Raw genomic sequence first — 25,578 nt, 5'->3', positions numbered from 1 at the left:
ATCAAATTTTACTTATCAAAATAGTTATAAAAAACTATTTTTCTCTATTCTGGTGAGCCACTTTTTTAAAATTCTCCCATCAACCTCACAATTTTAACTATTCACTATTCTATTTAAATAATATTTTTTTTTTTCAGATTTCTTTATTTTTTTTCTCTATTTAATCTTTTTATACAACAAACTATATCATACATCTTCATCTTGAGATTAGATCATTGCTACAAAATTCACAGAAGTTTTCATTTCTTCTCAACCAAATTTAAGAAAAAAAAAAAAGATAAATGAAATAACCATAAAGTTTATGTCAGGGATAAAGAAACCTTTATGTCTATGAAACAAGGACATCATCGTGTGAGAGAGGTGGGAGATGGGAGAAAAAAAAGAAAAAAATATGCTGATCATGTGAGAGAGAAATGAGAAACAAAATTAGTGAGAGAGTTGATGAGTGAATATTACTCATCAAAATTGGTGAGTAAAAACTTTTTGGTTAAAGTGGTGAGACAGTTGGAAGTAATTTTTTTAATATTTTCATCAAATTAACTCATCAAAATATCTAAAAAGCTATTTTAGTGAGATTACTAAAAATGCTCTAAAACATAACAATAAACTGTGGAAACAATAAATTACCAACAATAATTAATATTCAAATAATACTGAAAAACCTTGGTAACTTTTTGCAGTCAATAAAAAAACAAAAAGTAATTACACTTTTAAAGTGTTCTTAAATGCATTTGATTTGATTTGAACTTTTTTTTTTTGTTTTTTTCGATGACTGTCGCCCGTCGGTGATCAAGTCACCGTCATTTTAACCAACATTTTTCTTAGATGTGATTCACAACCAACTTATGTATGAAAATAAATTTTCTTTCAAATGGGTTTGCTAAAGCAAAAGCTATTTATTTGACGGCAACCCTATCATGTTTAAGGTTCAAGTTTTCTTTACATACAAAGAATTGATGGCATTGCCAAGATGGATCGCCCGGGATTGGCCTTAGGAAGCTGTTGCTGCTCATGTTAAGGAAGGTTAGATTCGACAAGGACCCGAAATCATGAGTAATTGAACCGTTTGGTTAGTTGTTATGGATCTGAATCCGAGACAATGAGGTGTAGTCGGTTAGCAAAAATAGATCTATTTAATTTGTATAAGATTGAGTCATCGAAAACATAATTTGTGTTCGTATTAAGATTGCACATGCCAATATGCCGTGTCATTAAATTGTTAGAAGCATTTTCTTTTCGTAGATAATAATTGAGAAAAATTATAGCATTGGTTCATATGATTAGTCTAAATTATAAATTGCTCTTTTTAATATCAAAATTAATTCATAAATTTATTTGGTTAGTATAATTTACAAATTGCTTCATAGAGTCTAATTCCGTTAAATTTTTTAACAAATTTTGTTACGTGCCACGTCAGCGCCTATAAAATGGCCGGTGTGTGGCCATCCCTGGCTACCTCTAAAGGGGTGACTGCCCAACCGGCAGTCATATCTTTTTCTTTTTATATTTTTTTAAAAAATAATTTTTTAAGTTTGATTTATTTATATTTCAACATTTTATTTTTTATTATGATCGACATATGTCCCCATCTTAATGGTGATAACGTGGTGCCTAATGAAATTTGTCAAAATTTTTAACGAAATTTAATTTCAATGAGCGATTTGTAAATTAAGTAAACAACACGAATTTTTCCTAATAATTGAAGGCGGTCTTTCATTTAGAAAATTTCTATTCAAATTTGGATGTCTCTCAAAACACAAACACATTTCTCCAACTTCTTGCCACGTGCCGACCTACGGTTTGTACTCTCCTCCAGTTTGTTTGTACTTGGTCTAGTGTACATCATATTTGAAAATTAAGAGTTAGCACCAACCTCCCCGTGTGTATAGAAAGATCGAATTAAGAGATTGAAAGTTTCTTAGCAACGAGGAGATTGGCAGGAAGTTTCTTCATCAGCACTGAGAGTCGTATATTTTGAAGGAAAATGAAGAAAAGCTGACAAAAATGGGTCATGATCATTACTGCCTATTGCCTAAGCTATATATCACTATTTTTCTTCTATATATATATATATATATATATATATTCTACATTCAATAAATACACGCGTTTTGTATAAATTCTAGAAAGTAGAATTTTCTACCCATGCAGGGAAATCAATGATTTCAACTTAGATTAGCTAAGCAATGAGAAAATCATCTCCTAATCACTTTACAAATGAAGCCACGCCATCCCAAATCACATTTCTAATGAACTTCCAAAATTAAACTTAATTCCAACCCAAATCATGCAGTTCCAATTTTTTTTTTTTCTTTCTTTATTTTTTTCAACATGTGTATGAATTTTTTCCACGCAAAAATAAGAAAAAAGAAAAATGGTTACCCTCTTAAGTGCTAATACGGGCAGATAAGTCTCGTAAGCCATCCTCTTAAATTGTTTGAATTTCACATAAATTGAGACGACTTGATGTTAGAGAATCTAATAAATCTTCGGTGGCTCCATATCTGCTTAATTTGCCAATTTTCTCAAATATTGTTTTTTTTTTTTTTAAAAAAAAAAATACATATAACCCCATCAAACTACCATCTCATTGTTAATGTCTCTCCTCAAAACTACCAATTATGTCTAGGAGTGGGCAAAACCGGCGCCCAAATACGCATTACCCGCCTAGCAAAAACTGAATTTTAGGTTTAAAATTGCGGATCTGGATACAAAATCGGATTATCCGTGAGGGGCGGGGCGGGTCACAAGTATAACATTTTAAAAATCCCAAGCACCCGACTCACCCCGCCTTGTCCCGCCCCGCACTGCATGTCTACCACTAAGACCTAAAATTCCCCTAAAACAACCCACTCGACCACTCCTAAAAAAAACCCTGAACTTCCTCTACGGTTCTACCCTGAACTTCCCTTGCTCACCCCCTCAAATCTCAATACTCAAGCCCGCATTCCATGTCAAGGCTTCTCATGGCGATCGGGCGGATGAAGAGTAGATTTGCCTGGAGGAGTCGTTGGCACTCGTGGTTGTGCTGAGGCCTGGCTATGGGAAGAGATGGAAGGGAGCGATGTTGAAGAGGAACAAAAGATTGATGACGGCAACATGCTTTAATTTTATAGAATCTAATAAATCTTTGATTGCTCCATACCTGCTTTATTTGTCCATTCTCTCAATTATTGTCAATATAATTTTTTTGTTTTCGTGGGTATATATGATCCATACAAATAACTGAAAAAGACCCATCGTGATGTACCAATTTTGTAGCACTATAACCAGCCAAACAAAGATTAAAAAATAATAATAATAATAATAAAATACATTGCTTTCTTTTAACCCTAAATCAAACAAAGAGAAAAAAAAAGAAAAAAAAAGAAAGAAATTATAATAAAGAAAAGGAAAGCATAAAGTAAACAAATAAAGAAAAGGAGGATAAAAGAAAAACTCCATAAACGGTGCGCTAAAAGCGGGTTTCCACGTGAGCGTGAGAGAAAGCAATGTCTATCTTCTCGCTCCATAACTATTTGTCTCTTGCTTTCTCTCTGTTTTATACGTAGAAATATTTACTTGTCTTTTGTCGTCTATAAATACCTCGACGCCGATGGCTCTTTCCTCTCACCGCCTTCCCCATCTTTGCAAACAACCTCTCAATCTCTATCTGAAACGCCATTGGCAAAAGCTACAGCCTACAGGCGTATCGCGGAACAATCTCTAGTATTCGTACGTTTCACAATCTCTTTCTCTTTGTCTCTCTCTCTCTCTCTCTCTCTCTCTCTCTCTCTCTCTCTCTCTTTTGTGCAAGTAGAGGAGGGTAATGAGATTAGATCCGTCTCTGAAATTTTTCGGTGGGGCATATTCTGAGGAAAAGATTTTCTCGGGGATGGATGTTCACAAAATCACAATTACTTTAGTTCCTTGGAAAACGGGGTCTGGGTTTTTATGGGGTTTTGTTTCTACGTAATGGAACTCAAGCTCGAGAGAGAAAGAAGAAAAAAATATAAGATTTTGCTAGCTGGGTTTGTGTTGTTTTCTGCCTTCTTTGTCTCTTATCTGATTTTCTCTTTCTCTTGGATGATTTTGCTCCGAGAAATTGAAAAAAAAAAAAAAAATTGCGTTTTCCGTTAAGCTTGATCAAATAAGGCTTGCGCAAAACTCTGTTTTCTCCTAGAAGACTATGGTTGGTTACCACTTACCATGTTGTCTCTTTCCAAAGAGTAGTTTAAATGCCGTATTGGAATTGTCCGGTTCGTTATTTTTAGTGGGTCGTCTCTGCCGGATCATGAATTGTAGTTTGCCGGTGGGAATTCGATGCTAGGAAATTTTTCCTTTGCCTATATGTATATATGAATATATGTATGTGAGTGTAACAGAGGAAGATTAGGGGATTGTTTTTTTATTTATTTTTTGATGAATAGATTAGGAAATTGTTGTTGCTTGTGTTATCTGTCTCCTTGATTATAAGCATCGATGGAGGCACTTTTAGAGGTTTATATTGTTCATTACTTAAAGGATCTAGTGCCTTGCATAAGAATTTGCCGGGATTCAAATGTTATCCCTTACCGTTGCATAGGTAAAGATTTTTGGATCTTAGTTTTATAATATCAATATTATAGATTCTGTTAAAATTTGAAGTTTAATATTTTTGTATACATGATTGGAATGATGGATGTTTGAATCATGATAAATCCTGAGTTCTTAATATTTTTGTTGTGTTATTAAGTCTGAGATAGATGTTACAGGGTCAGTGATTATATTGGTTTCTCAATTCGTATCTCTATATTTTTAGAGATACAGATACGAAAAAGAAAAAGAAAAAAAATGGTATCTCTATCTTTTTCTTCCCTTAAATCAAAACTTTATTAGAAAAAGATTAGATATTAGAGATGCAAGTACTGTGAACTTAAAATTTTGTTGCCTAATGAAGTTTATTGTTCTAAGCTCATTATAAGGTTACCAAATATGGCCTAAACCCCAAGGGGAGGCTCAATCGGTTAGGAACCACACCTCATGAAGTGGAGGTCACTAGTTCGAATCTCTGCTTCTCTCTCCTCCTGTGCCAGTTACTTATAAAAAAAAAATAATATCAAATATGGCCTTTAATTTCTGAAGGAGTTTCTGCTTCATGGTTTCGTAGTTGCATGTTAGATGATGTCAAGCATTGAAATTTAATTTCTGTTAGGTGCTCTACTAGTTGAAAGTTGAGTTGGGTGGGTAGTTGGATGGTAGCTAAGCACTTAAAATTAACCTTGGAAGGTTTTGTGAATTGGTTAGATGGATTTATGTTTACCCAATTTCTACCTGCCAAAAACTTTCATGATCTCTTAACTTTCCACAAAAAAGAAAAGAAGAGGGCACTTTTTGCTGTAAGGATTTCTAACTGTAATACGTTTTTTCAAAGATTCGGAGGTATTGTGATTGTTTTCTAATGGTGTTGCAATTTTTTTGATGTATCTAGAAGTTGGGTAATACCAATATTTTGATAATTTCAAGTTTTTGATTCAAAGATTGATTGAATCTATGGAGAAGCTTCCTAGAATGCCATCTTCCATGTAATTTCCCCAAGTCATTTAATATCCAGCAGTAATTTATTTGCTGACATGGGAATGGGATTACTAGAATATTAAAAGTATACGAGGGACCACTAATTTATATCTAACCAAACTAGAATAAATTATTCATGATGAGAAGTTGCTTATTGGAGATAAGGACATACATTATTATCCCCTTAGGACTTACCCCTCCCCTTGGGGTAAATAATTACTCATCAAAAGAATATTAAATGAATTTGTGAATTAAAACTTTCCAGAAGAATCTCAAATACGCAACTTCTCATCAAAAATAATTTATTCTAGTTTGGTTAGATATAAATTAGTGGTCCCATGTATTTATTATTTTATCTAGCTCCCCCTTTCAGTGGATGGAGACCTTTGTTTTCATTTGGCCCTTTGCTCCTTTCCGATGTTAAACATGAACCATGTGTAGATCCAATTCCAAAAGTTAGTGGTTTTATAATAGATTTATTGAACACAAAGAATTTGAGGTTTGTTTGGTTGCTGAGATATACCTTTTGTGTGAGTGAATTAGTTGTCTGTCTTCAGGCATCTTTCTGTGCCAACCGAAAATATTATATATATATATATATGGAGTTTAATATGTTCTTGATTGAAACTTCAGCTTTTTGGAAAATAGCTAATAGTGATTTGAGATGTGTTTTCCTTCTTTCTGTAGAATTAAGTCAACTTTCTTTATTAAACATGCTTCTGAGCTGTAAACCTAGATATGTATGACTCTAACCTTCTTGTTTTTGATTATGTACTCAGATTTAGGCATCAAAGGGGTTCATATTCTGCAGCAGATTAATGGACATAGGGCAGTACTTTGAGGAGGCCATGGCTCAAAATGATTCCTTTGGAGAAGATAAGTCTTCCCTAGAGAAGTGGACTGCAATCCCAGATTCTGAAAACAGCACCCCAGGTTGCTTCGACTGCAACATCTGTCTAGAGACTGTGCAAGATCCAGTGGTCACGCTCTGTGGTCACCTCTACTGCTGGCCCTGCCTCTACAAATGGCTTCATTTCCAGAGCTCATCCACTGAAAACCAAGACCTGGAAAAGCAGCAGTGTCCCGTTTGTAAAGCTGAGATTTCTCAAGCGTCCCTTGTCCCACTCTATGGCAAGGGCCAGACCACAAAACCTTCTAAAGGCAAGGCTCCCCATCTTGGTATGGTCATTCCTCGAAGACCTCCTGGTCCTGCTTGTGGGGTTGACACCACAGCTAGCGCATACCAAACTCAGCAACTCTATCATGGCAACTATTCATATCAATCACGGCAATACCACCCGAACCCAGGAAGTTATGGTGCTACCTCGTCGACGCTTACTCCCGGTGGTGCAACAACAAATTCATTCAATCCGACGATCGGTTTCTTCGGAGAAACGATTTACGCAAGGGTGTTTGGAAACACCATTACAAATTTAGATACGTATCCAAATACATACCACCTTGTAGGGAACACTAGTCCAAGAGTCCGGAGGCATGTAATGCAGGTTGATAAGTCGCTCAGCAGAATCTGTTTTTTCCTCTTCTGCTGCGCAATTTTGTGTCTCCTTTCCTTCTGAATATCTCTTTCTTCCCCCCCCTCTCCCCCATTATATACCTGTAAAAATTATGAGTATAAGCACATTCAGCCGGATGTACTAGATGTTAGAGATACTGCACTCCCAGATCTGGGATTGTATGTAATGTTATTTTTATTTACGTATACTATCACTATTTCATTTAAAATATTATTTTTATTTTCATTTGGGAAAAATACAATTTAGCCCCCCAACTACCATCGATTCTCTGGATGGCACCTCAAACTACCAAAGCTTGGATTTCGGCCCCCCAAATTACCAACTGCTTGTTTTTTTGCCCCCTCCGTCAATTTGTGCCGTTTAAGTGGATGAAAAGTAATTCACGTGTGTGGCATGTGACTCTTTTAACTTAAAAGCCCGAAAATGCCCCTCTCCTTGTGTTTGAAATTCCTCCAGTTGTTTTGATTCTTGTTTTTCAACAACTTATCTTCTCCTCGGAACAATCGTTCCCGGCCGGTCTCCAACAATTTTTTTTTAGATGGATATCTTCAGCCGATACTCGGATCCTCATCCATTTGGGTCTACCTCCGAGAAGCTGGAGTACTTCTTCGTTTGCCGGCATCTCTGCTCGCTCGGACGAAGAAGTAGTTCTCCTAGCTTCCAGCATGCCCAAGAGGTGCGCGGGCAGGAAGAAATTCAAGGAAACGAGGCAACCAATTTATCGCGGCGTTAGGAGGAGGAAAGGAAGAAGTGGGTCTCTAAAATGTGCAAACCCAATGAGAAGACGGGGATATGGCTTGGGACGTACCCGAGTGCGGAGATGGCGGCACGGGTGCACGACGTGGCGGCTTTGGCGCTTAAGGGAACCTCTGCGTGTCTTAACTTGGCCGACTTGGTGTGGAGTGTTCACCTGCCGGCTTCGACGGACGCGGGTGAGATAAGAAGGGCGTGGACTGGCCGGATGACATGGAAAGCTCAGGTGGGGTTCCTTTATGGAGCTTCTCAATATAAACGACGCCGTCAACTCTATGGTGGCAGGCTCAGCGGCCTGGTCTTCACTGGTTCGGTCGACGGAAGCATCAAGGTGTGGCGAAGAGAGGGGAGCGGAAAGGCCACACGACACTCATTCTCTTAGCAGCGGGTCAGAAACATTCTTGGGCATTGCCAGATTTAGAACTTGACGGTTTTTGAGGTCCTCGCCAGTGTACAAAATGGTAGGTTTCTCCCCTGGAAGAAATGTAGTTGAACCCGACCAGCAACCATTGATGTCAAAAGGCTGTGATGGGTTAATGGCAGGTTCAAGATGAACCCAATCAACAAGATCATATGATATTGAATGAGCCCATGATATGTTTCCCCACACCGCACCATATGGATTGAATTGGTAGAATAGATGGTAAACTCCCTTATAAATCATTTTAGAATACCATGTAATTTTCAAAATTTTCAGCAGAAGATAAAAGAAATTGTGGAAACATACCATTAGGATCTGGGTGTTGAACCGCAGCCATTTGCCAATTACAAGAACAAAGAACAAAGTCGACTCGAGAATAAAATTGAAAGAAGCAAACATATGAAGTGGGAAACAAATTCAAAGGTTGTTCAAACATACCATTCATCCAATTTTTAGGAGGTTGAAAGTGGTAAGCAGTCCTGTAAGGCTGCTCTCTTAGAAGTGATTGAAGATTTCTATACGGGTGATGAGAGGCACCCTGAAAGAAGTTCACCTCTGTTTTCATGTTGTAAAACAGAGGTGAACAGAGTCATGAAAAGTGGGCAAAAAATGACTTCTGGTTTGTGAAAACAGAAGCCATTTTCCATCCCAAATGCTTGGTTTTTCTATTTGACACAAAAGAAGCCATTTTCCAATTAGTCATACCCTATATTGCATATTGCTGTACTCTCCCATTTTCTGATCAATTGAACCCACAACTCTGAGGCATTTACTAGCCGATTTGATTTTAGCCAAAGAAGGACCAGCGTGCTTTGCAATTTCATCGTCATCTGGGTATTTCCTGTGGCTTCCATGCAAAAAAGCAATTACACACGTAATTCCATGCATGCACAAGAGCTATTCTTGGCTGTGAGAAACATTAAACTCCGCTGGCAGCACCGAATTATTGTACATGGCATCTCTTCTCTCAAGGAACTAAGACACACGTTCCACTTGGGAGCTGATTTTATTTCCATGCAAAAGCCATGCAGCACCGAATCACTGTGATCTTTTTCCAAGGAAAGGCAGCACCGACACAAGTATTTACTAGAGAGACCGAAACTCACGGCCGAAGCCCGAGAACCTTCAGTAATACAAACAAAATGAGAAGAAATGACGAACCTTCATGCAGAGGAAGACCTGTTCTTGTCTCTGTAACTCGACGAGAACAGTGACAAGATTAGACTTGAGCAAGCGGGACACGTGGGACCGGATGAACCGGTCGAGGCAGACCGGGTGGGACTGGAGCCTCTTGAGCTCTTTGGCCACGATCAGACTGGCGAGCCGTCCATGTGCACGGCCGACGAGCTTCATGCCAGAGTTGGGAGGTGCCGAAATGAGGATGTCAAATGTGTTTTGAGACAGAACTAGGAGGCGAGAACTTCAAAGGGGCAGTTTCGGAATTTCAAGGTGCGGAGAGAGGGGCATTTTCGGGCTTTTTAGCTAAAAGAGTCACATGCCGCGCACGTGACTCACTTTCCATCCACTTTAACGGCACAAACTGACGGAAGGGGCCAAAAAACAAACAGTTGGTAATTTGGGGGGCTGAAATCCAAGTTATGGTAGTTGGGGGTGCTATCCGGAGAATCGATGGTAGTTGGGGAGGCTAAATTATATTTTTCCCTTTTCATTTTTATCTATTTTAACTTTTCCAAAATTAATCTTTTGACCATTTTGGCTAACCCAATGTGAACGCTCGTAGACTAGTAATCTACAATTATATGGGAAAGTTGATATTAGGATGAATGATTAGATTGGTTATGGAGAATCAACATTTCTGTTGGTTCTTGGGGACAGTTGGGGTTATAGTGTGCTGGAGTGGGGCACCCAAACGAAGAAGAAAGTGATCCAATGAAAGAGAATAATCACCAAATCAGACTAAAACAGTTTAACTAATAATTTGCTGCCTAGTGTTTTTTCAAAGCCAAAGAGTCTAAGATTTGAATATTGGTCTCCCTAATTATCTGAAAAAGACCCTTTCCACACAAAAGCCATCAAGGAAACAGGAAAAATGTCATTTCGATCGTTGTTCTTCTTTTTACGTTTGTCCAGTAGCAAGTTGGCGAAGTTGGTAGACGGCGGTGGTGGACTCAGGTGGCGGCCAGAGAAGGGTAGGCCGGCAAAAGAGAAGCAGCCGGAAGAGTCCCCGTCCAAAATGTCAATTATAATTTTTTAGCACCCGCCCACGATCTCCAACCAAACACACAAGCAATTCTTTTGTTTACCATAAAATAAAATAAAAATAAAAATAAGGAGAAAAAAATGGTTTTGGCCTTGGGGGTGGGGTGGTAGGCCATTCACGAGTAATTTGCAATATATATATATATTTTTTATTATATTTTATTATATTCAAAAAATATCAAAAAAAAATTATTTTTAAAAATTATATTTAAATGGTTTAAAAAATTTGAGACAAAATTAAAAGAAAATAAAATAAGATAAAACTTTGCAGAATTTAAATTTAAAAAACTTTGTTGAAGCGGTCAGAATTTTGGACTTTTTGACGTTAGAGCTCCGCTCTCCAGTCTCCATGGTAGTGGCTTCACGCTCTCACTACCAACAAAAAAACGCAGCTATTTAGTGTCATTTAATTTCAACCTCAGGATGAAATCATGAAAGGTTGGAAGTTCAGCCCATTTATTGTTTTCTGTTTCACACTGTAGAGGAAATGCCAAAAGTTATTAATTCGGCTTTATTTGCATTCGCAGAAGTCACGATTGTACCTTTGGGATTCACATTATCAATGACGGAAAAAATAAAAATAAAAATAAAAAGTTAAAAAATGATTCACATCAGGAGAAAGCTTTCCTGGTCGAAGAATTTTATTGAATGTATTATATTAAATTGACATGTGTTTGAAATGTATTTCACGTACATTTTAAAAATTAGTAACATTTTATTTTTTACATGTATTTTTTAAAAATAGGGGTAACTATCTTTTCTCTTTATGAACTATCCGTATCCATCAATATTGGAAGATTTGCCACGCGAAAAGGAGAGTGAACTCAGCTGTGCATGTGCTTGCAAAAGCGGGGATCCATCAAAGATGATCGAGTTTGGCTAGATTGTTAACTAGAGAGTATTAGAGAGATTATAATATCAGAGTTACCTACTCTGGTTTTTTAAGAGCTACTTATGCTCTTGTTATTTCACGTTTACGAATGAAATTAGTATGATTATTTTTTTTTAATAAAACTACCAGCCTCTGTTAATATGCTCCCATGAACTGACACTTTCACTACCTGACAGCATCGAACTACCATTTACTTACCAAAACCCCCATTCCGTCAGTCAACCTTGTTAAATCAGACGGTCACCCCATCACGTGCGCTTCACATGGTGTTTTAGCATTTTCTCTCTCACTTTTGCCCTCAGTTTTGATTGCTAAATGACTCTTATACCCTTCGGTAACAAGTTCCAACATTAGAAAATATCTTCAACAGTTGAATGACGCTTATACCCTTAGTTGAGCGACGAATTACCTTAATTGACCATTGTCTCTCTTATTCAAAGACCGAACTACCTCGACAAAAGTGAGTAGTAAAGCCGCACTTTCCATCTTCTACATTCGAAACCCTAGAACGGATCTGCTATAGAATCATGCTTGAAGCTCAAAATTTTGAAGGTCTCACACTTGTCTTAGCCCTCGCGATCAAGATCCAAGCCATTGTAAGTATCATTTGATTTTGTTATTTTGATATAGACAACAAGTCATTGATTAATCAAAGATACTCCACATTTAGTTTTTTTTTTGCGATAAAGTCCTATCTTGATTTGTTTGTTTGTTGGTTTTTTTATCAGAAGTGGTCTCGCATGGTCTTCATTCTCCCATTTGTTGGTGAGCCACAAAATTGATGTCTCTGTTTCTTTATCCGAAGTGGTCATGAATGTTGGTGCATTGTTTTTGTTTTGTTTTTATCTATTGTCCACACGTCTGTTTTTGTCTATCCCGAGATGTTTTGTCCATCCCTATTAATTGAAAAGTAATGTGAAGCTGAACAAACTCATGCACGATTATATGATAATCATTATCCAAACTCCAAGTCCATGTGATTTGTCCCATTAATATTTTTTATAATGTTTGATAGTTTTATGTGCAGGGTCCAGCAATTCATTTAGATAATGGGAAGTGACGATGTCATTTTTAGGGTTCATTTTGGGGCCATGTTTGATAGGCGGTACAAGTGCACTTATGTTGGTGGGGATATAAGGTTGTTTGATGAGGCATATGATCTATAGATTGTCTATCACTTTTTGAAGTCAAAATTATAGTTAAGAAATTTGGATATCAACCAGGTGACCTAATTTACTATCATGAACCTGGTAAAGAACTGGATGATGGGTTGATGAAGTAGGTACAAATATTGGTGAAGTTGAGGAGGATGATAGTAGTGACGATGAGGAAAGAATGAGGACTTTTATAAATGACCCATACTAGCAGTCATTGATGAGCAGTGATGACGATGCATGGAATGATGGAGGTGAACCAGTGGCTGCTATATCAACTTGTGGAGATAACACTTCCACATTTGTTATGGGGATGATGGTGATGAGGATGATGGTGATGGGGATGGTGGTGATGAGAAGGATGGCCATGAGGAGGTTGGCCATGAAAAGGCTGGTGATGAAAGTAATGAAGCAGTTGAAACAAACACCACTCGTGCTGGTGGCTCAAGACATTCGGCCAGTGATGGTGGTTGAATGTTAGAGGATAAGAAAGAGGATGATGTATTCTCTAATTTGGGCAGAAGTAATATCTTGATAACTCCCCCTAAAAGTGACGAGGAGAATGAGGTGGATAATAGGCTTAGATGTGTTACTAGGATTTCAAAGTTTCACGATGTGGACATGGAAGACCCCACACTACAAAAAAAATCACATTTTCTTGACGGTTTTGAAAACCGTCTAGAATTATAGTTTTATAGACGATTTTATAAATCCGTATGTAAATTTACAGACGGTTTTATCAAAACCGTCAAAGAATTAATTTCCAGACGGTTTTTTTAAAAACCATCTATAAATTTACAGACAGTTTTAATATAACCGTCTGAAAATTAAAATATACAGACGGTTTTATAAAACCGTCTAGAAATTAATATTCAAACTAATTTCCAGACGGTTTTTTTAAAAACCGTCTGCAAATTTAGAGACGGTTTTATTAAAACCGTCTATATATTTTAATTTTCAGACGGTTTTAATAAAACCATCTATAAATTAATATTCAAATTTATTTAGAGATGGTTTTAATAAAACCGTCCTTAAGTCAACAGTTTACGGACGGTTTCTTTTTGAAACCGTCTGTAACATTTTTCCCTTTTTTTTTTTTTTTTTTTTTTCTTTTCTTTTCCTATTTTTTTCTTTATAAAACCCATCTCTCTCTCAGAGCCGAAACCCATCTTTCTTTTCCTGTTGTTTCTTTCTTCCTCTTCATGTACGAAACCCATCTCTCTCTCAGAGCCTCTTCGTTCTTCTTCCTCTCTCTGCCTTCGATTGAAGACGGACATCAACGGCATCTGGACGGTCGGCAGGAACGGGACGCGAGACGGGATCTGGACGGTCGGCTGGAACGGGACGCGCGACGGGTTCTCTCGACGGATTTCGGCCGGATCTGTTGAACGTACGCCGGTGTACGTGCGTGGGTTTGACAGATCCGGCCGAAACCCACGCTCGGCCGGATCTGTGGCCGGAATACAAAGAGAGATCCGGCCCTTCCTCTCTCTTTCTCTCCCCCCTCCAGCCCTCCTCGTCACCACTATTTCCCAAACCATTGGACGGATCTAACTGTGCTCATAACAATCTTTGGTTTTTTTTTGGGTTTGGATTGTGTTTGTTTATTTTGTATTTGTTTTTGGTTTGGAGTTAATGTTTGATGGGTAGTGCGAGAGGTGCAGTGGAGAAGAAGCTGATGGAGATGGAGAACGTGCGCATACGTGCGACTGTGACGACCTTCCGGTGGTTCCTTTAGCCGGCGAGATGGTGGAGATATTGAAATGGACAACCTTCTGGTGGTCCTTTAGCCGGATGGACAAAAATAATTATAATTATAAATATATTAGAAAATAATAATGATTATAATTTTTTTAAAAAAATTATTATTTTTTTAAAAAAAAAAAACAAATTGTGGACGGTTTTGGGCAAAACCGTCCATAATTTTCTGGACGGTTTTTCTCAAACCGTCCAGAATCAGTTATGGACGGTTTGGTCCAAACCGTCTGGAATTGCGGACGGTTTGACCCAAACCGTCCATAACTCGGATTAGCGACACAAATTCATGGACGGTTTGAAACCGTCCAGAAAAAACCGTCTGGACTTTTTTCCAGACGGTTTTTTGCAATTTCTGGACGGTTTGAAACCGTCCAGAATTGCCAAATTTTTTGTAGTGCCCATTTGGTTGTTGGCATGACATTTACTTCGGTGAATCATTCAGACAATCAGTGAGAGAATACAATCTGTTTAGAGGGAAAGATGTTCAATTCAGTAAAAATGATGGGGATAGGGTGATTGGAGTTTGTAGGAGTAAGAGCGATGATTGTCCCTGGAGAGTTTATGGTGCATTGCTTCCAAGTGAGTTGACTTTCATGCTTAAGTTACTGAACCCTACTCACTAGTATACAAGAAAATACAAGTATTCAATTGTAATATCTAGGTGGATTGCAGATATGATAGTTCACAATTTAGGATACAACCAAACTATCCATTGGCAGCTCTCTATGAGGATGTTAAACGGAAATGGAATGTGGATGTTACTACCAAACAACTATACAAGGCTAAGGTGAACCTTAATAATCAGATAGAAGGCAAGCTAAGAGAACAGTACAATCGGCTTTGGGATTATTGTGCAACACTGAGACAAACAAATTGAGGGAGTTTTATGTTGATGAAAGTTGAGATGCCAAGTTTAGAGGTCCCACAAACTTTTCAAAGGTTCACTACAAAAATTCAGTAATTTTGAGTCGTTTTGAAAATGACTTAACATATAGCGTATTATCCTTAAAACGACTCCAATTAAAAAAGAAAAATTATTTTTTTTGGTAGTACCTGATATAGCAAAAATGTTGTTTACATATTCATACACTCATAAATGATCATATAAACTCCTAAACTATTACTATAGCTTGATGTACATCAAGCCATAAACAAAACAATAACAAGACGACGTATCAACATAATATCACTCAACCCCAAAAATATATAATGCAAACCCCAGAACGTTCAAAGTAATTCCAAACATAATATATAAGTTACTTAAAATCACAAATCGATCAAGTCCAATCGATAAAGCCATATAAACAGTTTTTACATCATTTACAAACTTCAATATTCCACCTATATTCAAAAAAATACTAATATTGTATGTCACAATTGCCAATATAACTTCATATCCTACGTACATAGTCACTCATGCGGATCATCATCCTGGGACGAGTGTGTGGCACCTACATTAGTGATCCAGATGAAATATGTTACGCAATTATCTATATGGAAAACTAGTAACGAAACATGTAACATTTTCAACCGTTTAATGAAAAAAAAAAAACACTTTGTTAATTAGTTAATCATGTTGGGAGCTAATTTGGTTGACTGGCTACTGAAAATATTGCTCTCACGACACTAGGTGACTCAATGTCTTGTGCAGCCAAAGTGTGCCTGCTGCTGCATTGGACGCGACACTTTCGATAATCTTCTTCAAATCCGCTATGATCATTTTATCTTGTGCTGCCATCCGTTTATTCATGATTCTCTTCTCTTCCTACAGTTTATGCATATGCGCCTTCATTGAACTCACTTCAGAGACTAATGTAGGATCCTGGGACAAGCATGAATGCTGATGTAAATGAGCGACAAGTGGACCTAACTCGTAGTGGCCTAAGCCCTATGCCATGAACACGGCTTGAGTACTCTGGTCTACCCATGTGCAACCACCAATTAATAATCGCTAATTGGATAACTGGGAAATTGGAAATAGCTGCAATTGGCTAACCGGTGGGGTTTTAAGAAACTGGTTAAAAAAAAAAATATAAATGGAGTCGTTTTAAAAAAAGACGACATTGGTTAGTGTCGTTTTAACAAAACGACACTAACCAAAACGACTCAAAAACCTCAATTTTTTGTAGTGGTTGTATTTGTCTTTAACAGCATGCAAGGAAGGTTTTAGATAGGCTTGTAGGCCTGTGATAGGAGTTGATGGCTGTTTTCTGAAGGGACATTATAAATGCAACTTTTGGTTGTTGTTGGAAGAGATCCAAATGACAACATTTATCCTATTGTAATTGCTGTTGTTGAAGCTGAATCTAAGAACAATTGGTTTTGGTTTCTTGAGACTCTAGTTGCTGACCTTGGTCTGAATGGCTCTATTGGGTGGACATTTATATCTAACAAGCAAAAGGTATATTTTTTTGCTTAGTTTGAATATTAAAGTAGGGTTTTCCATAAATTTTCACTTGTGCACTCTATTTTATGTTTGGAGTTAATATATTTTCTTGTCTTGTGTTGTTTTGTGCCAAGGGTTTGATTCCAAGCTTTGAGGCAGTCATACCAAATGATGACCATTGCATATGTTTGAGACATTTGTATGCCAACTTTAGAAATGAGGGCCACAAAAGGTTTATTACTGAAAGACAAGTTATGGAAGGCAGCTTCTACCTATACAATGCATGGATTCTTAGGGGAAATGGAGAAGTTGAAAAAAAAAAATGAATCAACCAGCTCATGCTTACTTGGAGAAGGTGGATTCACGTGGCTGGGTTAGGGCCTTTTTTACCCCTAAGTGTGACTTGCTCAAGAACAACCTCTGTGAGTGCTTTAATTCATACATTATCAAAACTCCAGACAAACCAATAATTACAATGTTGGAGATGATTAGAACAAAACTAATGAAGCAGTACCAAATGAAGAGGTAGGGAATAAGGTCGTACGTTTGGAACTAGTACCCAAAGAAATTGAAGAAGTTGGAAGTATGTGGAAAGGAGGCTGGAGAATGCATTTCGACCTATGCTAGAGAAGGACTCTTTGAGGTGGAGTGTAGGACTAAACAATTTGTGGTTGACTTGACGCACTGTACTTGTGGGTGTAGGCAGTGGGACATGATTGGCATTTCATGCCCACATGCTATCTCCGCTATATTACATGATTCCTCAAAACCTGAAGACTACTTACATCAATACTACAATGTTGAAAATTACAAGAAGGCTTATGACCCAATGATTTTCCCAATGCCACGTGGAGATCAATGGGTCAGGATCGAACAAGATGAGGTAGACCCACCTGTTTATAAAGCTGCCTCAAGCAAGCCTAAGAAGTTGAGAAGTGGTCCTAATGAGCCAAGGAATCCATACAGTATCAGAAATGGTGAGGTAAATATGAGATGTTCAAAGTGTAGGGAGGTTGGCCATAGCAGTAGGACTTGCCCCAGGAGGAAGAGGGTATCCACTTCAAGTAGATTGCGAAGAAGTGTACCCACTAGCATTGCAATTGAGTTGAGCTTTAATGATGTAAATAGATACCCTAAATATTTATAAAAAGGCATTGCAAACCAAGATTGCAGATTCCCTCCCAACCAAGTGCATGTGATTCACAGCCAACACAATCACCAATATCTACAAAAGAGGTAACTGACTAATACTCTCCTACTTGTTTTAAGTTTGTATGAGTTACTCTTGATTCTGATTGTTTCCTTTCCTTATCAGTGGATGCATCCTGAAGAAGAAAATATTTAAAGGCCCAACAAGAGACAAGCATATACTATTGTTGGTGTATGTATTAGTAACATTTGTTATACTTATAATAATGGTGTTTTTCTAATGACGATCTTGCATATGCAGCTTGCTTTTAGCAAAAGGATGAAGACAACATCAATAAGAAGAAAAGACTTAGTTCTAGAGGTAGTTAGGGGTAAGGGCATGCATACATCATCAAATAATGTTGTTGCTATGGATACTCAGCCTTTTCATACTGTTACCGTAAGTACACATAACCTATAGTTTATTTGCGTTATGATGTTTATCTTCTCTATATAAGATCATAATCATATAGTTATTAACTCATCCATGTATTGCACAAAAAAGTAAATCCACAATTGTTGGTGTAAGACAAAAGACTTTTGGACTTAAATTTAGAAATGTAACAATTGTTAGGAGGTCTATTAGGTTGTTAGGTGTGTTTAAGGAAGCCTTATCTAATAAAGAGCCCGCAAAAGTTGATCTTACTGGTGATGGGGATGAGCTAGCAAGGACGTCAAAAAGAGTGATTGTACCGACAGTGGAGAAGGGAATCCAGCGAATGGAAGCAAAGAAGAAACAGAAAAGACCTGCATGGCAGCATTGATATGAAAAAACTTTTTGCTGTTATCGACTAAAAATTACATTTTGTTATGAAATAACTTTTTGTTTGGTTTGTTAGAAATCTCCTCAAACTTTTGGTTGTAAACATTTTTGGGATTACTAAACTTTATGGGATTTATTGTTTATGCTAGTTGGTTGTAGTTGTGGTCTTTGTTTATGACAAGTTTGTTTAGTTGCTGTGAAATAACTTTTTTGTTTGGTTTGTTGGAAATCTCCTCAAACTTTTGGTTGTAAACATTTTAGGGATTGTTAAACTGTATGGGAATTATTGTTTATATTGGTTGTATGTTGGGAACTTGGGATTGTAATTGATTGTGATTGAAGGTCATGAAAGAGCAGGAATTTTGTAGAATAGTCTTTTAAAAAAAAATTGATTTTGTGAAGTGAGAAAATAAGTTGCAGGGTTAAGAGAGAGGTTGATTCCATAAAGAGATCATCTCTTTTTTAAGTTTGGTTTCAGCAAGAGAATCTGGAGGGAGGTATTAAGGAAGTGTGCAGTTGGTAATTAATCCGAGATCAATATGGGAAGAGGTGATGGAGTGGGGAGTTGCAACACTAAAAGGCAAAACTTTAAAACTAATCTTGTACCAGTTAGCTTTTGGGCTATTTAATTTATCACACTTGGAAGCATATAAATGATATTAGGCATAGAAATGTGTTGAAAACAGAGGAGCATATTCTAAAAGGAATTGATTAGGAAATAATAAAACAAAGGAGCATATATTACGGAATGCTTGCATCTCTGGTCAACAAATCGAATCGTTCCTTTGAGTAAGGCAAAGAATCAAATACATAATAAGCGCTATGAATCAAAGATTAAATCCCTATAATCATGAACTATAATTATGCTCATTTGTTCTCTCACAACATGTAAATAACACTCAAGCGCAGGTGCGAAGAATGCAACAATTATTCATAATCTCTTTTATTTACCTTCATCTTCTTCATCTCTATTTAATTATTCTATACTTCTATTAACCTCAATCCTTTGTTTTTCAAATGCAGTTTCATGTATATATCCTAACATATAAGTTCTGCATTGCCTCAATATTCATGTTTCAAGATGAAAATAAACCAAAAATTCACATTTTTAGAATAGCAGAAGATGATTTGAGATACAGATACATGGAGGTTTGGGAGTCTTTTTCAACAAAGCATTCATGGACAGCGTTGCTCTGTTCATGGTTAGTATTTCTTGAAATATAATGAAAGGTTATGATCAAATAACACGGGGAATTAACCCATCACAACTTCAAATGACAACATTAAGCTAATACATTAGTCATTACAAATTTGAGAATATAAACAGCATTTTCATGGTAGCCGTTTGTAGGAAAAATGTTAATTACATGCAACCATAATAGTTGCCTCAAAACACAGCTACAAAGACTAAAAAAAAAAAAAAATCAAATCCAGGAAATTGCCAAAAGTTGACTATGTGTCTGTGAAGCTTTCACTTGCATCTCATACCGAATTGCTTCAATATCTAACTCAGCCTTCGATTCTGTAACCTCTTTATTCAGCTTTGTGTAACTGTGTTGCAAACGACCCAACACTCATTTAACATGATCACGCATGTCAGTATCTTTTCATTAGAAGAATTCACACGACTGACCAACCTATTCAAATTTGAGACCATATAAATAGAGGTTAGTCATCAAGTAATATCTGAAAATAAATGAAAAAAATTGGGTTTACCAATTATGCTTTGTATTTACAATGTATATGTCAATCTAATACTAAACCCTAAATAAGAATAATGATCCACATCTACAATGTACAAATTCATAAAAAAACAAAAAAGAAGAAGAAAATTACAAATATTATGGCCGGGATCTATAATGTATAATTTCATGGAAAAAAAAAATTTGACCCATTATGTTTCGGATCTAAGACTTAAAAGTTCATTTTATAAAAAAAGTTATCCATTATCTACAACTCACAAGTTATTGAACGAGAGAAAAAAAGGTTACTCATAATGAAGAGAAGAAAAGAGAACCGTCTGAACATTACAAATAATGAAGAAATTTTTACATCATAATTAATATAATCATAAAAACAACCTCCGAAATTTTCCTCAGTAAAGGAAGTCTACAAACATGCAGGTACTCCACAACTACACATAGGCTCCCCAGATGTTGCTTCGCTCTTTAGTGAATATGACATTTTTGCTTGAGAGAAAAGTTGACTCCTTCTAGGTATGCTGTTTGAATGTTGAAGGAGCAAGACTGGTAGTTCATGAGGTCTTTTTCTTTTTTCTTTTGCTTTATATTTTTTTTTTCCAGCATCATTTACCAATCAAAACTGAGGGCAAAAGTGGGAGATAAAATGCTAAAACTCCATGTGAAGAGCACGTGATGGGTTGAGCGTCTAATTTAACGAGGTTGATTGACAGAAGGGGATTTGGTAAGTAAATGGTAGTTCGATGTGGTCGGGTGATGAGAGTGTCAGTTTATGGGGGTATATTGGCGGAGGCTGGTAGTTCATAAAGGAAAAAGTAATTGCCCCTAAAAAATACATGTGAGAATGATGTGCATTTTTAATTCTCACGGGTAGTTTTAATATAACATGTTATTCTCACTTGTATATTTAAAATATACATGTAAAAATCAAATACATTTTGAATACTTAATTATTATATATTCTCACATTTTATATTGTTCCATTGATGCAGCAGAAGAATATTATATCTATTTCTTTGGCATGGAGCGTAGTGCTCTTAAAGCATAGATAATGTAATAAGCATCAATAAATAAAAGAAAATATCTACAAACAAGACTTGAAAAAGATAGCACATCTAACTCTTGTAATTCCACTTCCCCAAAGTTCCATAGTATGCCTCAATAATTATATTCCACATTTCTTTATTTTCTTTTTATTTCTCTATTTTTTTTCTTGGTAGGAGGATTTCAAAGACTCAAAGTGCTTGGTGCAGCATAATGAACTCTTTATTCTTGTTGATAATCATCTTCTTCTTAATCGGTGAAAAAAGATGATTTGTGATATCAACTCTAAAAGAAGGTTAGCGCCTTAAGGGTTTAAGACTAATAGTGAATTAATCTTTCAATTATATGTCAAAGGTTGTGCTGAAGGGCAAGGATCATTGTCAAAGAACCGCCTTCTAGGATGACTGTCGATTTATGGTCACAAGCTGTAGAGACGGTTAGTAGAGCTGCTCGGGCTTCTTCCATGTTCGGATTACAAGGGGGGCCAATTCTAGTGCTAGAAAAAATGGAGCCTTCAGAATTTGAACCTACAGTTGAATAAATAGAGAAATGATCTCTAATTATACCATAAAATCATGGAAGGTTGCAAGTTCAGCCATTTATTGTTTACTTTTTCACATTGCAGAGGAAATGTCAAAAGTTATTAGATCAGGATTCTCTCAATTTTTTTCAAATTTGATATTCTCAAATTTTTAAATCCTGGCAATGTTATACGTCTAACAGTTCATAATGTGCAAGTTGTCACACGAAATAAATGTTAAAGTAATGAAAATTTAATGCCTCGATGAACTAGAAGAAACTAGAGAGAGAAAATAAATGGCAGCCCTTTCACCATTTTCGGTTGAACACCACCACTGGAGACTGTAGTATTTTCTATATATTGCAGGTCATGCTAAAAACATATACTTTTTCTTCGATCACTGCAATTTGTTAATAGTATATAGTCCATGGTTTGCAAGTAAGATACAAGTCAGCAACTATTGCTCTAGATTAATTCGCGAAATATAACAACTATTACTCTAGAATTCAAGCCATGATTCAAGCTGTCATTTCCTGCTCCTTTTCTTACGCTCAATATATAGCTGAATCTAAGCTTGACAATTTTGACACGACCCATAAATATGACACGAACACGACACGAATATATAGGGTTTGAGTTTAGGCTATGACCCGTCAACTCGTTTATGACCAACTAACCTGTTTATGACCCATTTATGACATATTTATGACGCTTTAATGACACATTTTTTACCAAATTGTCTAAACGGGTTGACACGGCAATTCGAATTGCCAAGCCTAGCTGAATCTACATAACAATCTTAGGCCCCTAAGAGCCATTGCTAGTTGTCATATCACTTTACTTTTTTGCTTTGCTTTGGTTCTCTTCCTCCTCTGTGCATCTAGTTTATCTTTGCATTATTTGTATTTCTTTGTACAAAACCTAAACCCTTTTATGGTTATAAATATAGATGATTGACTGCTGTTTTGGTTTAAGCAACCAGAGCAGCAACTATTAATTGCTAGAGGAAATTTAGAAGATGATGATGGTACCTACCATCCTTTCTACTCATCCTCTTTCTGTTCTTCCTGATCTGTCTCCGGTGTTGGTGTTCAACTAGAGATGGTGAATGGGCTGCCATTTATTTTCTTTCTCTCTAGTTTATCGAGGCATTAAATTTTTATTATTTTAATATTTATTTCGTGTCACATCTGACATATTATGAACCGTTAGACATGAAGTATAGGTAAAATTTAATGATATGAGAATATCAAATTTGGAAGAAATTTGAGGAGATATATCTTAATGATCCAGAGTTATTACCGTGACTTAATTTGCTGCATCTTTGGGATTCGCATTGTCGATCTCGAAAAAAAAATGGATTCACATTAATTAGGAGAAAGCTTTCCTCGGTTGAATAATTTTTTTAATGTATTTTATTAAATTAATATGTGTTTAAAATGCACAATAAAATTACGTGCATGTAATTTTTACATGTATTTTTAATATAACATTTTATTTTCGTATGTAATTTTAACAAAATGCATATTGGAAACTTCAAGTTGCACGTGGAACTTTTGAGGACCTTTTAACCTACTGTCAACGTGAGGTATCCATCTAGAATGCTGAATGACAAATATTCAATGCACCGACTCCCAATTAATATTATGGTTTAATTACACGAATCTTGGGTTTGAAGTTTTATTCTATTTTTCAGTTCTAATCAAAAAAGTTCGGTTGATGCAGCAGAAGAAAATTAAATCTATTTCTTTGGCATGAAGCGTAGTGCTCGATCTTAATAGTTTGTTAATTCATGCACAAATTAGGAAAAAGATAGCACATCTAACTCTTGTAATTCTACAATTTATTTCTTTTATTTTTATTTCTCTATTCCTTTTCATGGTAGGAGGATTTCATAGTGCTTGGTGCAGCATAATGAACTATTTATTTTTGTTGATAATTATCTTCTTCCTAATCTCTGGAATACATTAAAAGTGTAAAAGAAGGAAAAAGATGATTTGGGATATCAACTTTCGGTGAAGGGGCTAAAAAAAAGGGTGAAGTACGTAGGTATATTTATTTATTTTTTTAAAAGATCAGATAAACAAAGATAGAACAACAAAAGGCAAAATCCTTTTCACTGTCTGAGGGATAAGTCTAATAAGAAAAAAAATACGAGTGAGCCTTTATATACAACTTTTATTTAAACTAGCCATTGAATCTGTTTTTTTACATGTGAATATTCTTATACAATTGTTAAAGTTGTATATAAATTATAAACATTTCAAATTAAAGGGCGGAAAGTTGTCTGTTTATTTGTTCAAATGAGAGAGGAAAATTAGGGAAGAGTTAAGGGTCAAATGAGTGTTGACCGAAAAAAGGGTACCCCAAAACGGTTTGTCGATAGCTGAAACTTCTATCTCTATCCAACTTTATCCGTGTTGAGGCGTAATAAAAAATTATCACGTTTAGCACCTTTAACTTTCAGAATAGTAGATGTTTTCGTTTAATAAGTAAATTCCTCACAGCTGTCTCTTCTTTTTGCTTTTTTTTTTTTTTAATCATACTTTTGTTCCTCCAAAGTCCTAACCTTTTCCTGTTAGCCTGCATGTGTACTTAAATTAAACCCAAAGCGCCACAAAACAAAACAACGACCGTGTTTTTCATGCTTAAACGTGGCCACTTATTCCTTCCACCTAATCGCCATGTTACGACAGTGGGGACGTCATATATATATATATATATATATTCTAGGGTTGAATCAAAGGAGAACATATTTTGCAGTACTTTGAGGAGGCCATGGCTCAAAATGACTCCATTGGAGAAGATAAGTCTTCCCTAGAGAAATGGAATGCAATCCCAGATTATGAAAAGAGCACCTCAGGATGCTTCGACTGCAACATCTGTCTAGAGACTGTGCAAGATCCAGTGGTCACGCTCTGTGGTCACCTCTACTGCTGGCCCTGCCTCTACAAATGGCTTCATTTCCAGAGCTCATTTACTGAGAACCAAGACCTGAAAAGGCAGCAGTGCCCCATTTGTAAAGCTGAAATTTCCCAAGCGTCCCTTGTCCCACTCTATGGCAAGGGCCAGACCGCAAAGCCTTTTACTGCAGGCAAGGCCATTCCTCGAAGACCTCCTGCTCCTGCTTGTGGGGTTGATACCACAGATCAAACTCAGCAACTCTATCATGCCAACTATTCAACCATCGGTCATGTCTTCGGAGGAACGATTTACGCAAGGGTGTTTGGGAACAGTACCATTTCAAATTTATATACGTATCCAAATACATACCACCTTGTAGGGAGCACTAATCCAAGAGTCCGAAGGCATGTGATGCAGGTTGATGAGTCGCTTAGCAGAATCTGTTTTTTCCTCTTCTGTTGTGCAGTTTTGTGTCTTCTTTCCTTCTGAAGATATATATCTCTTTCTTCCTACTTGTAAAAGTTCTAAGAATATCTCTTTCTTTCCTCCTGAGTATCTATTTCCTTTTGAATTAATTTGGGTATATATGCAAAATTTATCACGAGGATTCACTGATGGAACCCCCACACGATTGATATGGAAATATGACAAATAATGAACTCCTTTTAGATAGGAGAGATCACAAGTGAATCCAATTAGGGTTGAAGAGAAACCACAAATAAGCTTTTACTTAATAATTCTCTTCTTTCTTTATTGACAATAAGATGATCTTTAAATAGAGTAGAATAGAATGACACCTAAACAT

General features: G+C 36.5%; 3 protein-coding genes across 3 annotated transcripts; all 3 read left to right on the top strand.

The window, feature by feature from the left end:
• Positions 1 to 3,555: 3,555 nt before the first annotated feature.
• LOC133860925 (E3 ubiquitin-protein ligase RMA1H1-like) lies at positions 3,556 to 7,278 on the top strand. The gene is made up of 2 exons (XM_062296597.1): positions 3,556 to 3,714; positions 6,315 to 7,278. The coding sequence occupies exon 2, from the start codon at positions 6,354 to 6,356 to the stop codon at positions 7,110 to 7,112; it is 759 nt and encodes a 252-aa protein (XP_062152581.1). The 5' UTR covers positions 3,556 to 3,714; positions 6,315 to 6,353; the 3' UTR covers positions 7,113 to 7,278.
• Positions 7,279 to 7,833: 555 nt separating this feature from the next.
• Positions 7,834 to 8,871, top strand: LOC133860251 (uncharacterized). The gene is made up of 2 exons (XM_062295890.1): positions 7,834 to 8,154; positions 8,701 to 8,871. Exons 1-2 carry the CDS (start codon positions 7,834 to 7,836, stop codon positions 8,869 to 8,871), a joined length of 492 nt encoding a protein of 163 aa, XP_062151874.1.
• A 15,732-nt stretch (positions 8,872 to 24,603) lies between these two features.
• On the top strand, positions 24,604 to 25,325 carry LOC133860858 (E3 ubiquitin-protein ligase RMA1H1-like). Its single transcript, XM_062296490.1, has one exon. It carries the CDS (start codon positions 24,648 to 24,650, stop codon positions 25,260 to 25,262), a length of 615 nt encoding a protein of 204 aa, XP_062152474.1. The 5' UTR covers positions 24,604 to 24,647; the 3' UTR covers positions 25,263 to 25,325.
• Positions 25,326 to 25,578: the final 253 nt, after the last annotated feature.

Source organism: Alnus glutinosa, chromosome 2 (assembly GCF_958979055.1).
Source record: "Alnus glutinosa chromosome 2, dhAlnGlut1.1, whole genome shotgun sequence".
NCBI classification, from domain to species: Eukaryota; Viridiplantae; Streptophyta; class Magnoliopsida; order Fagales; family Betulaceae; genus Alnus; species Alnus glutinosa.
Note: the sequence above shows the minus strand (reverse complement) of the source record. Positions and strands in the feature narration are given on the sequence as shown.